This window comes from Scyliorhinus torazame, chromosome 19, assembly GCF_047496885.1.
Source record: "Scyliorhinus torazame isolate Kashiwa2021f chromosome 19, sScyTor2.1, whole genome shotgun sequence".
NCBI lineage: Eukaryota > Metazoa > Chordata > Chondrichthyes > Carcharhiniformes > Scyliorhinidae > Scyliorhinus > Scyliorhinus torazame.
Window position 1 is genome coordinate 71,355,691 of NC_092725.1, and position 13,493 is coordinate 71,369,183.

At 46.2% G+C, this 13,493-nt stretch overlaps 1 protein-coding gene across 3 annotated transcripts in view; it reads right to left on the reverse strand.

Annotated features, from left to right (window-relative positions):
- The window catches only part of efcab6 (EF-hand calcium binding domain 6), a 200,550-nt gene that overhangs the window by 57,004 nt on the left and 130,053 nt on the right, over nt 1-13,493 (reverse strand). For all 3 annotated transcript variants that reach the window (XM_072484515.1, XM_072484514.1, XM_072484513.1), the window contains 2 exons: nt 10,336-10,432; nt 9,411-9,529 (listed from right to left, as the gene is read on the reverse strand). In XM_072484515.1, the coding sequence (XP_072340616.1) occupies nt 9,411-9,529; nt 10,336-10,432 (216 nt within the window). The remainder of the gene's footprint in view (nt 1-9,410; nt 9,530-10,335; nt 10,433-13,493) is intronic.

Sequence of the window (13,493 nt, forward strand, 5' to 3'; positions counted from 1 at the left end):
ATGGGTTTTAAAAAGATTGTCCCGCGCCTGGGAGCAGTCTGTACAAAACAAACCCGCAGTTAGGAAACCCGAGGAACAGCAGGCAGAAGCAGACATCCAAGCGGTGAAAACGCACCAGAACCCCGCATAGGTGAACGAAGGCAGGAACAGCCCCCCACAGAAGCCACAAGAGTTTTACAACTGTGGACAGTTAGGAGACTTTGCATGAGAATGCAATGCCCCACGAAAGCCACAGAGAGCCCAGCAGGCAGGCACTCTGAATAAGAATAGGACAGAGCCCATACATAGTGTGAGCACCCATTCAGACCAGACGGACCTGAACGGAACGGACTGACGGTGTTCGGGCTCCCCCAGTTGGGTCTGCGACACCCTTTGGGATAGGTCCAGCCGACCAGTAGTTGCAGCAAAGATATGGGGACAGCCCATCAAATTTCTCTGGGACACAGGAGGGTCCCGCACCACAATCAATTCCTCCACCATATTCCAGAAAGACACGTGGCCCACTACAGCCACAATCATCCTCAGCGGCTTCACAGGCCACAGCAGGGACACATCACAGCCCCTGTACCCATTCAGATTGGCAATATAACGACAAAGCACCCATAGTTTTAATCGATTTATCTCACACAGCAGCAGAACACATTTTGGGAATTGACTTTATGAACTCCCACAACCTGTCCTTTGATCGAGTCAACCAATGTGTCTGGAAAATGGCAAAATCCGCAAGAGCCCCCACAACTCTCACAATAGGGGAATACGGAAACAAGATTAGCGCAGTCGGCGAATTTTGGTTTGACCCGACCACGATTAGCACAGACAAGCAGGTTAGGGCAGTTCTGCAGAAGCACAGGACAGCATTCGCGACCCACAAACACGATTGTGGCCGGATGACTGGTTTTGTTCAAATCACAGGACCTGACCCTAGACCCCAAAAGCAATACAGATTTCCCCAAGAGGCAGGGGGAGAAATCGCAAAAGTTATCGACAGCTTATTAGAGCAGGGCGTACTCAGATCAGTAGCCTCCAATAATAATGCTCCGATTTGGCCAGTGAGAAAGCCCGATGGATCATGGCGACTGACCATCGATTACCGGGAACTCAATAAATGTCTGGTCCAGTATGTGGACGACCTATTACTGCAGACAGACACCAAGGCAGAGCACATCGAACTTCTGTCCGAACTCCTGGAACTCCTACATTCGATTGGTTGCAAAGTAAACCCCAAAAAGGCCCAGATTTGGGAAAACAAAGTGATATATTTGGATACGATTATCACGCACGGTAAACGCGAGATCGAGCACAAAAGAATTGACTCGATTGCCAAATTGCCCCTTCCCCAGAATGTTTCAGCCCTCCGGTCATTTTTAGGACTGGTTGGCTACTGCCGAAACCACATTGACGGTTTCGCCAGCAAGGCAGCACCCCTCTCGGAACTCCTAAAGAAAGGAGCCCCTTGGGAATGGCTTCCGCAGCATACGGATGCTGTGGATGCTTTGAAAAGAGCCCTCATTGCAGCCCCCGAACTACAGGTTTCAGGCCCGCTTTCCCCCTACGCTATAGAGATAGCTAGCACCGACCGCACCCTTTCGGCCGTGCTCCTCCAGGAACGGCACGAACAATTAAGACCCGTGGCTTACGCCTCCAGCCTTTTGGATCCTGTGGAGCAGGGATTTTCGGCCTGTGAAAGGTACCTGCTCACAGTTTTCTGGGCAGTTCAGTATTTTTCTTACATAACCGGACTAAACCCCATCACAATCCTCACGGAACACACCCCCACCCAACTTTTACTAGACGGACGACTTAAGGACAGTACAGTTAGCCAAATTGGAGCAGCTAGATGGACCCTTCTTTTGCAGGGACGGGACATCACTGTTAAAAGGACCAAGACCCACACTTCCTTAGTCGATAACCTTCAGTACCCAGGCACCCCCCACAAATGTGAAATCATCTCACCGCACCACAACACAGGCCCCTTTATTGCGAAAACACCCCCCAGAAAGATAGGTAGTTCACCCCAGAGCCCCCAGTGCGAACCCTCAAGGATATATGTGGATGGTTCTTCCAATGTATTAGAAGGGAAGCGCGTTACAGGATGCGGCATATATGTCGAGGACGCGCAGGGACGTGCCCCAGAAGAGATCTCGTTAAATCTACCAGGCCACTTAGGCGCGCAGGCGGCAGAACTAGCAGCCATTGCGTATATTATAGACCACCCAGATTCCTTCCCCAGCCCAGCAGACATATACTCGGACAGCCTCTATTGTGCAATAGCCTTACAAAATTCCTACCCCTGTGGAAAGCAAGAGGATTTGTTTCCGCAGACGGAAAACCACTCCCTTCAGCCCCATTGCTCCGCCACATTTTAGAGAAAGCACAGGACAGGACATTTGGAATTGTTAAAGTTCGCAGTCACCACCGTTCCTCCCCCCCTGGAAATGTAAAAGCCGATGCACTGGCAAAAGCAGGTTCCAGGCATGGATATTTTTGGACACCCCCCGAAAGCGCACCAGTGAATGCAGTTCAGGTCTCGCAGACTGATATTGAGGATTTAGTGCAGGCCCAGAAGCAGGATAGCAACCTCAGGGAGATTTTGAAAGGACAATTTACAGCACCCTATGATAGGTTTAGAAATGCACTGACCACACATGACGGTGTGGTGTTAAAAGACACCCTTTATGTGGTTCCTGAATAGGACAGGAATCAGCTCATTTGTTTATTCCATGACAGTCATGGACATCAGGGAATTGATCCCACTACAGCCCACCTCAGACAGCTCTGTTGGTGGCCAAGTTTAAAAGAAGATGTAACGCACTACGTTGAGAATTGCCTTATCTGTGCCCAGAACAATCCGGACAGATACGCAAAGAAAGCTCAACTTAGCCACACCTGCCCTGTTAACGGCCCCTGGACTAACCTCCAGATCGATTTTATAAGACCATTGCCCCCTTGCAGGAATGGTTACAGGTACATATTAGTCGTCATAGACACTTTTACGAAATGGGTAGAGGCATTCCCATCCAGAACGAACACGGCAAAGACCACAGCCAAGATCTTAACGCACCACATCTTTACGAGATGGGGACTCCCCCGCAGCATTGAATCCGACCAAGGTTCCCATTTTACGGGACGTGTCATGAAGAACGTCCTCACGATATTTGGCATTACCCAAAAATTCCACATCGCATACCAGCCCCAGTCAAGTGGTATCGTGGAGCGCATGAATTGGACCCTAAAATCAACCCTCAGAAAAATGGTCCAACAAAACAACACCACTTGGGATTCAGTCCTCCCTTTGCACTGATGTTTTTGAGAAATACTATTTCAACATCCACAGGTTACACCCCACACACTCTCATGACCGGACGCCCCATGAAAGGCACAGAATTTTTATTAGGATTGGACTTGATCAGCCCCAAAGTGACGGCCCTCACACACGAGAACGCAGTAAGTTGAAAATGTGAAAACGGCTCAGCTAGCAGCCACAGTAACATTAGGCACAAGGAAGAAACAGAGCAAGGCCTGTTTCGACAAGACAGTGCATGCGACTGAGTTTGAGGTAGGACAGCAGGTCATGTTCTCAATTTATAACCCCAGCACATTCCTGTCACCGAAGTATTTGGGTCCGTACTCTATTGCGGACAAAGTAAGCCCCTCCGTCTATATAATTAAGTACCCCAACGGAAAGAATGCGTGGTTCCATATTAACCAGCTTAAGGCATATGGCCCACAGTCCAATCACGCACATCACGTCATGCTCGACGCAACAGACCACACCCCGCCCACAGCCACTACCCTCCCCCAACACGCCCACCACATCAACGGACTCACCCTCGACTCCACCCTCGACCTCTAGACTCCGTCCCAGAACGCCCACAGACAGCAGCGACAGCGACTGTGACTCGGACAATATCCACAGCACGCCTCCCTACTATCCCCATGCAACAGGACCCACACCCAGCGAATCTGACCACGATTCAAGTGATCCCTTCCTCATCACTTTCCTCAACAAACCCCACCAAAGACCACCACCCTACGACGACGATTCCGTCCCCACAGAACTAGACACCACCTTTTGGCACCGCGATAACTCATACAGGCTCATCCGGAACGACGAGATGGACCCCAAATCGCACCATGCAGCCTTATCAGCCCTTATACATTCGAGAATATGGCATCCGGGAGAAGAGGACGACTTTGAATCTGACTCCCAAAGCGAGAACCCCTTTGCGACCCTGTTCGTAACTGATAACTCAGGTGTCCAGGTGATGTTTTAAAAGGAACCGCTTGGGAGAAACGGTGTCCTTTCTGATGGAACCTGCAGCATGTTGTTCAATGTTTGTTATGTGTTGTATGTAAGATCGGAAATTTTTTTCCACGGCCCCACGCCATATTTGTCTGCAGAAACCTATGAGAACTTGCCAGCACGCTCATCGGCAGAAACCACTGAGAGCTTGCCAGACCCCCGTTCATAACTGCTCTTCTGGTTCGAAGGTAGAACCAATACGGCAACCCCCCACGATGACTACATTTTTTGCCCGTTCTTGCCGGTTGCTCAGGCAGTGGCGAAACGGCATTGGTCTCCGCCCTGCCTGAGGACCCCCCTCTGGTCAACTACGCTCGGGTAGAGCACACACAGCATTGGTCGCCGTCCTACCCGGGGATTCCATCCAATTCTTACTTGTCGCGGCCCATACGTACCTCATTTTGGCACTTTGGGTTCAAAAAATGTTGTTTTGTTTTCAGGCGACCCTTAGGTTGCCATCCCTATGCTATTTACATCCTCAAACATTTGGATGGTAAATCGCACAGCCTGCGAGACGGCTCGCACTGTTTCAGTATTTTTAAGTGTGTCTTGTCCTGAATATTTAGTTTAAAAAAGAAAAACGAGGGAGTCACACATGGTGACAAATTATAAAGGGAGAATTGACACTAAAGGACAGACATACTAACAGACGAGATATTAACCAAGATAGTAACAGAAACTATGCTTGATCCCACAGAACTCCAGAAGCCCCAAGGAAAGAAAAGAAGAGAAGAGAAAGAAGAAGAACAATGAGGACATCCTCCGTGTTGATCACCACCATTATCATGTGTATTCGGTTGTGCGCAAACGCGAACCCCCTGACCCCCAACTCCCCCGGCAGTTAATGATTCACTTCCCCATAGCACCCAGAGCCCAGAACAGGCAACACCACACCATCATGGTGTGATAAGCTCATAACATGGTACTCCCTGTCCTACGTAGTCGAATCCCTATTAGCATTGGCGATACTCTGCAGCATCGTGCAGACTATCCGCATGAGGAAACGGAGGAGAGCCTACCGCGCTCGCACCCTGGTATACAGAATAAGATCCCCTATGGTCAGCTATCCCCAGGACCCCGAACCCCTCAATCTATAATAAAGGACATTCGTTTGCGTTCTTCTGTAAATATGACTGAATGTTTTAGTGAGTGTAGTTTATTCAGGACAGTTAGAGGGACCGTATTTTTATTTTGTAATGCATGTCCTTGTTTATGACATAGCGTAACTTAGAATATTAGTTAAAAAATTTCATTGCATAGTTATGGTCAGTGTAGAGGCCATGGAAGAGTGCTCGCCGAGTCAGGGAATGAAGACAATGCAGTTATGTGATCCTTCACGCTTCGCGTTAGGGATCACAAGGAGGGTGTGTAGCCACCTGGGTTGGCCACTTCCCAACTTAAAATGGAGAACCGCAAAGACTGAAGGGAAATTCAGCCAACACAGGCAAAGACTAGCAAGTACAGAAATCACGTGCATTGAAACCTGCAAAAAACCAGACATCACTGAAACCAGCAGCCATCTGCATAGTAATGAGCAATTCCAAGGCACAATTGCAACAGTTAAGGTGAATAAAGCCAAGCCAGACTCCTCGGCACCAGCAGGAGCCAAGACAAAGGAAGGCCAACGGACATTTAGGGACCGCCCAGCAATCAGGGAACAACTCTAGTATTGGAGAAATCGATCCAAGTGATCGGAACGCAGTCCAATCACTTGGAACCAGGTACGGGGTCCGCCCCGAAGGGCTGGAACACCTGGGGACTATAAAGTAAAGCCCCCAAGTTCAAATCGTCCTTCTTGACAGGGTCACTCAGCAACGCGAAGCAACCCCTGAGAATCAACTGTCCAGCGGCCACGCCAACCAAGTAAGTCTCAAGTCAACGCTCGCTATGAGATAGGCGCTCCTAGCTACAAGTCCATACCAGTTTTTGAATCCTGCAGACTCAGGACCTGAACAAAAGGCCATTTGTTCCCCTGACCTGGTGGGCCAGTCTGAAGCTAAGTATAGGCCTTTTAGTGATAGGAATAGTCTAGAAAGTAGAGTTTATGCATGAGTAGCGATTTACTGTGTATAATAAATGTGTTTTGATTTGAATCTTACTAATTGGTGTGTTGAGTTATTGATCAGTACTTGAACTTGAACCTTGTGGCGGTATCATAAAGATACCTGGCGACTCTAGAGCAAAGGTTAAACAAACAGCAAATTACGAATTAAGAGCCAACCGAAAGTTAGCAACAGTGTAAACAAAGCTAAAGCTGTTTTGCTGGATTTCTGTGGATTTTCTGTTGCAGTTACACCACATGAGCAGGAGGACTACCCCAGCTATTCATTCCATAAAGGCTGAGATGGGTTATTATCCTTTACCCCTTGTTCTGGTATGAGTCATCATTCACTGTCATTGATTGCATTTTGCCAATTGCTTTATACCGAAGTCCATCAACCCATTTAGCATGGGAAATTAACGTTGAGTTCTTATGCTCATTTTGTTACATGTCACTATTCTACAAGTTGGCCGGGGCCCATGTAAAATGTTGGTTTGAGACGTAGGTAAATTGGGAATTCCAGTCACTAAATGAACCTATCAATCCAATTCATTTAGAAAAATGCTCTCCAATCTGCAACGTTTTATTTTCAGAACTTCAACTAGTCCATGTACGTTAACCAAGGGTAAATATTGGAAAATCTTACACAATGCAGGGCTGAATTTTCTCATGAATCCCTCAGTCTATTGCCAGATTTACAGCGTTATAGTTGAATGTCTGTGCCATGTGGTTCAGGGAGAGGGAAGGCAATGTTATTAACTGCTAGCTGGCAAAACAAAAAACTCATACAGTAAAAAATAAAATAACCTTTATTGTCACAAGTAGGCTTACATTAACACTGCAGTGAAGTTACGGTGAAAAGCTCCATTAGGTAGTTTCTGAGCGAGCAGTCACTGAGGTTTTGGATTTGGATTTTAATTGCACTGAATTGAAATTGTGTTTACAAATGAGATAGCAGATTGAATTGAATTGGATCACATTGGTTAAATCTCTGCAAATTACCAGTGTGGTAGACATCTGACATAACCCTAGCCGTTTCTAGTTTTACCAGGCTGCATTCTGAGCTGGAAGGGAAACATCTTTGCAGCTGCCAGTTAGTCATTTAAGTATCCAATCAATATATATAAATAATAAATATTTAAATATACAGTCAACTGTAGCTTTAACCCAAGATTCTGGCCTTAACAGGAAATGCTTGGGTTTCTCAAGATGTAAGGAACTTGCCACAGTCAACAAGATGAGAACTCAATGGGATGTCATTGATCAATGAAATTACAGTCCAGAAGGTCTTTAAAGAAAGTGCATAGTTGCTGCTCTGCCTATGGAATGGCCTGTACTCACAGGACTTCTTTGGAAAGCATTATTTTCCTGCTTTACAGGTGTTTTCCAAATTTTTGGAAGTAATTTTGCCTACCTTGAACTTTGTGTCCATTTAGAACTGCATTTCCCTCCTACCAGCTTTCACTGCAACATGGGAGCAACCTATCCATCAGGGGCAGCCTGATAAGGAGCAGCCATGTTAACACCAACAGCACCGGCAGAAGGATAAACAACCCAATAGCTGCTTTCTCTGCAGCCACAGAACAGAGGGGATTGCCATAGAGCTCTAATCAAAGAAGGTAATCCCCACTACAGGATACGCAGCTTCCTTGATATGATGGAGCAACAGTGCCTTAGGAAAGCTCAGATTTTCATAATTAGTCATTGCTAACATTGACAGCCTCTTGGAACAAAAGGGTCCGAGGTGCATGATTGCCAGAGGCTGTCAAGGCCACCACAGCTATGAATTTCTTTGCAACATGACCACACAACCCAGCTCCCCCCTCCCCCACAGCAGGGATCTGATGCTGATAACTGTAGGATTTTACAACCTGCTGCCTACAAGCCATGCTTGCCAAGACTGCCACTTAAGTCCACTATGATGCTAATTGGGACAGTCAGACACAGGGGGCTTTTGCATTTGATGCATTGGCTGGATTCCCATTGGTATGGGGAGTCATTGACTGTAGACTTGTAGCAACTCCAAGCAGAGTCAGCATTGGCTCATCGAAGATAGGGATATCTTCTAAGGATGAGGTTGATGACACCTGTGAAGAGACCCTCCACTGATGCAGCAAAACCATACAGCTGAAACTACGTGAACACAAGGGCACTCATAGAGAACGTTGTTGGGATATTGAAGAAGTCATGCAAGTGACTGGACAGATCTGAATGCACTCAGTTTTTTTGCTGTGTCTGATACTCCATGAAGGTGTTTTTTCTTCCTTTGAGGTAGAAATCTGCGCAAGCATCTGTGTTCCTAACTCTGTTTCTCTCTTCACAGATAATGCTAGACCTGCTGCGTATTTCCAGCTTTTCTGTTTTTGTCCTGCCTTCTACTCTGTAACACGTATGTATATGAATGTGAAGTAAGAGAAACGTTGAGTGAAGACAAAATGTGGCCATCCGTTGTCGAAGTGCAGATACAATGAAGGACAATTTCATTAAGATATCAGGTGATTGCTGCTGCCATTATAATTGTTCAGCAGCAGAAGGATGCACCTTCAGAAGACAAGGGGAGAAAATAGAAAGATCGGGTGTGATCCAACAGCCTTGCTGCATCCGAAAACCAGCTCACCGCGGACGCACTCTCGCAATGTGAATTCGCCCTCAATGGGCGGGACCACATTTTAGCAAATTTGCATATTAGAGCCAGGCAGTAAGCCTTACTCTAATGTGCAGATTCCCGAGGTACCTGAAGCTTTGGAATTCATCCCCTTCACCTTAGAGACCTCGGGCAAGCATTGTGCAGCACTGGTCCCCACAATTGGGAACCGGATGGAACGGCACTCGTGAGGGTCTCCCAGGGGATCAGAGGCCCCAGTTGCATGCCCATTTGGTAGGGTGGTGCCCTGGCACTGCTGGTGCCATCTGGGTACCCTCACAATGCCAGCCTGCCACTGCCAAAGTGTCCAGGTGGCACTGCCTGCCGCCTGCAAGTGCCGGGAAACACGCGGCTAAATGCACTCGCTGGAGAACTTTTTTCCCTTCTGGGAGAATCGCTCCCGAAGAATTAAAAATTCTTACCAGGACCAAAGTTTTTCAAAGTTTGCTGTTGAAATTGGCAAGCATAAGTGGTATAAAAGATCCCTCATATCTTTCTTCTGCAAAATGAGGTTACCATCTGAGTCAATTTGTTTAAAAGCCTAAAAAATACCAAATACAATTCTCCATTATTTCAGAATTGATATAAGCATTTGTATATTCAGTACTGATTAAAAGGAATGTATAGTATTACAGAACCAGAGTTTCCACTAGTTTGTGTCTAATTTGTCCAAAATACACCAAACCAGATCAGGAAATTTCAAGCGCAAATTATGTCCAACAGAAATTGAGTTTCTGCATCAATTTAAAGTACTGGAAGTTTAGCCCACCCTCAAAATGGTCCAGAACCACATATTGAATTAACTGCAGCTACAAATTTATGATGATTGCGCCCATTTTCAGACTTTTTTGGAGGCAATAAAGTTAATTTTTTTTAGATGCAAGGGCATTAACAGGTAGGTTGTAAAAACATTCACTTATTTATTTCTTGACTTTACTAGGGAACTGACTACTTTACACCAATATCATTAAAAAATGATTTTGTACTTTAAAAAAAGTAATTTTCAGCTATTTAAAATTAGATTATCCACTGGTGGAGGACTAGTTACTCCAGTTAAAAATGTTTACTTTTTGCTTTTGCCTATTTTCAGCTGCAATAATAAAATTGCACCAGGTCTGAAACATTTCCAACATATTCTTAAACATATCAAGGAATATTTTCAATACAGTACACATTCTTAGTTTAAAAAAATTGCATTCTAAAACCTTGCCCAATTGCACTGGTTCATGGAAGATTTTACATTAGAAGGAAATAAGTTAAGTATAAACTTAAGCAAAATGACCTTAAAACGAGCATAATTTTGAAACAAACTAGTCAAAGGATTTTAGACTTGTACTATCACCTCACCTTTGTTAGGTCATACCATCTTGTTTTGGCTTTATTAGCTAGGAAGTCATGGACTTGCTCACACTCCAGCAAAGTGCTGTCTTCATCATGTCTTGAGCTGCAATTGAATGAAAGTCATTCCATAAATCACATTTAAATTTGAACAATTGTTCCCCACAATACCAGCTAAAATATTTTCTCAACCATTTTTGGATTATTTAATCCTATTACAGGCAGATGAATCATTAAGACAATAAATCATGAAGCAACAAATTCTTACAAAACCAAATTTTTAAAAAAGAGCCCCTGATGGTTCAGCTGGTAAATTTTCTGTCTGCTGTGGAACTGAGTATTGCAGGGCAGCGGCAATCAGGTTTCATCCCTATTCAGTGCTGATCAGACAAGCAACAGCAGCGATGTTAATTAAAAAAATAAAAATTTGGAGTACCTGATTCATTCTTTCCAATTAAGGGGCAATTTAGCATGGCCAAACCACCTACCCTGCACATCTTTGGGTTGTGGGGGTGAAACCCATGCAAACACGGGGCGAATGTGCAAACTCTACACGGACAGTGACCCAGAGCCGGGATCGAACCTGGGACCTTAGCGTCGTGAGACAGCAGTGCTCACCACTGCTTCACCGTGCTGCCCTCGCAGCGGTTATAATTGATTTTACATTCCCTGGCCTAAGAATAAGAAAATATACAGGATCCATGTTGCCTGATTCTGTTCAGGAACCATTGACCCCAGCTGATATTTATTTGTATGCATGTCAAATAAGGACAGGTCAGGCTTGGCAGTAATATTCCCTCACAGCTCAATGGTCTGTCAATACTCACAGCCATATGACCATTTGGGTGAAGTACCGGAGTGTAACTGGCACTGAAAGCATGATGCCCAGCAAGAGTCATTTATTTCAGCAAAAGGAAAAAGACGATGAAATAATTGTTTGTTAGGAGTGAGACAAAATAGCCTGAATGTTAAATACACATACAAGAAAACAGGCTACACGAGCCACCGAGAAAGACACACACTGTGCACTGTCACTGCAGAAATCAATAGCTTTATACAACAGATAGAGATGTGCAACTATAGTCATACCAAAAGAAAAAGCAAAGATAATGAAATGCAACTGCAACGCATGTACAGCTGAATATTATAGAGGTACTGAATCCCCGTGCTTATGAGTAACATTGTATGTGTACCAATGCAAGATAAGTTGAATCCACCAACAGTCTGCAAAGTAGTTTCCCACTAGAATTTTATGGATCAGCTCATTAATGAATGTCCATCAGAGATGTTACTGCCATAAATCATGTAGAAAATAGGGGTAGTTAGAAATTGGAGTTCAGCCCTAAAGAGACTTTGAGGTGGGCCAAGTGGATAAAGTATCATTAGGGGAACATTTAGAGGACAGTGATCATTGTTTTATGAAGTTAGGATGGTTACGGAACAGGACAGGAAACAATCCAGAGTAGGAATAATTAACTGGAGGAAAACCAACATCTATGGGTGAGACTGGATTTGGATCAAATCAATTGCTGACAGGCAAAACAGCAATTAAACAAGGAGCTGCCTTTAAATAATAGGTAATTTTGGCGCAAACAAGGAATATTCTCATGAGGCTGAAAGGCAGGGCAAACAAATCCAGAGCTCCCTGAATGACAAAAGAGATAGAAATTAAGACAAAGAGAAAGTGTGTTTAAGACAAGTGGACAATACAACAGAGAACCAGGCTGAATGTAGAAGATTAAAAGGAAGTGGAAAGACTTAAAAGGGAAGCAAAGAGAGAGTTTGAAAATAGATAAGCAGCTAAGATAAAAAGGAAAATCCAAAAATCTTCTATAGCTATATTAATAGGAAAAGGGTGGTGGGCTTCCGGTGACGGCAGTTGGGAGGCAGCCGCACACTGGAGGGCACCCGCTCGGGAATAGGAATTTCGGAGTTTGAACGCCCGGTCCCGGTGGCAACGGTGGCTGAAAAGGCTGTAAGAAAGCACAGGGAGGAGAAATGTCCTAGTTTTGGAGAAAAACGGCTGTGAAAATGGGGGCTAACGGAAGTCCGCTGGTGAGTGAAAAAGTCAGCGTAGGAACTGTAAGGAAAGCGGAGGCTGGAGCACCAGGGGAGGCCGCATCGCTCACAGCAGAAGAAATGACCAAGGTGATGGCTGTGGAACTTGAAACACAGTTCACAAAACACATGGAAACGATGAAGAAGGAGATGGGGCGGTATTGAAAGTGCTGGTGGACTTCCGGTAGCGGCCATGTCCAAACAGGTCACGCACACGGCAGCTCCCGCCGGGATCGGAGTTTCGGGCCCTTAAACGGAGCGGCAACGGCACTTTGGCAGTGATTCCCGGCATGGCAAAGGATGCTGGAGAGGTTCCCCTCACTGCTGCATGGTGGGAACCAGGAGCGGGGCCGTTAAAAGAGCGATTGCAGGGAAGCAAGAGAAGTGGGTCCGGGAAGACAAGGTGGCAGGGCGCGGACCAAGCAGCGTGGGCCCAGTGGTCAAGAGAGCAGCAAGAGTTTCTGAGAAGCTGCTTCACAGAGCTAAAGACTGAGATGCTGGCCCCTATGAAGGCCTCCATGGAAAAGATGGTGGAGGAGAAGGCGATTAAAGATGGTGGAGGAGAAGGCGATTAAAGAGGTGGAGGAAGGTACCTGACAATGAGGATGAGATCCTGGGCCTGGCGGTCAGAGTGGAGGCGCACAAGGCCCTACACAAGAGATGGCAGGAGAGACTGGATGACCTCGAATATAGGTCTAGGAGTCACAACCTGCAGATTCTGGGACTCCTGAAGGTGCGGAGGGGGTGGACGCGAGCACGTATGTGACTACAATGCTGGGGACGCTGATGGGCGCAGGGGTCTTCCCACGGCCCTTGGAACTGGACGGGGCGCATAGAGTCCTCACGAGGAAGCCGAGGGCAAACGAACCACCGAGGGCGATGGTGATAAGGTTCCAACGCTTCACAGAGAGGGAGCGTGTCTTGCGTTGGGCAAAGAAGGAGCGGAGCAGTAAGTGGGAGAACTGGAGATTCGCATATACCAGGACTTGGGAGCTGAACTGGCTAAGAGGCGTGTGGGATTCAACCGGGCGAAGGCGGTTTCCACAGCAAAGGGGTGACATTCGGGCTCCTGCATCCGGCGAGGCTTTGGGTAACGTACCACGACAGGT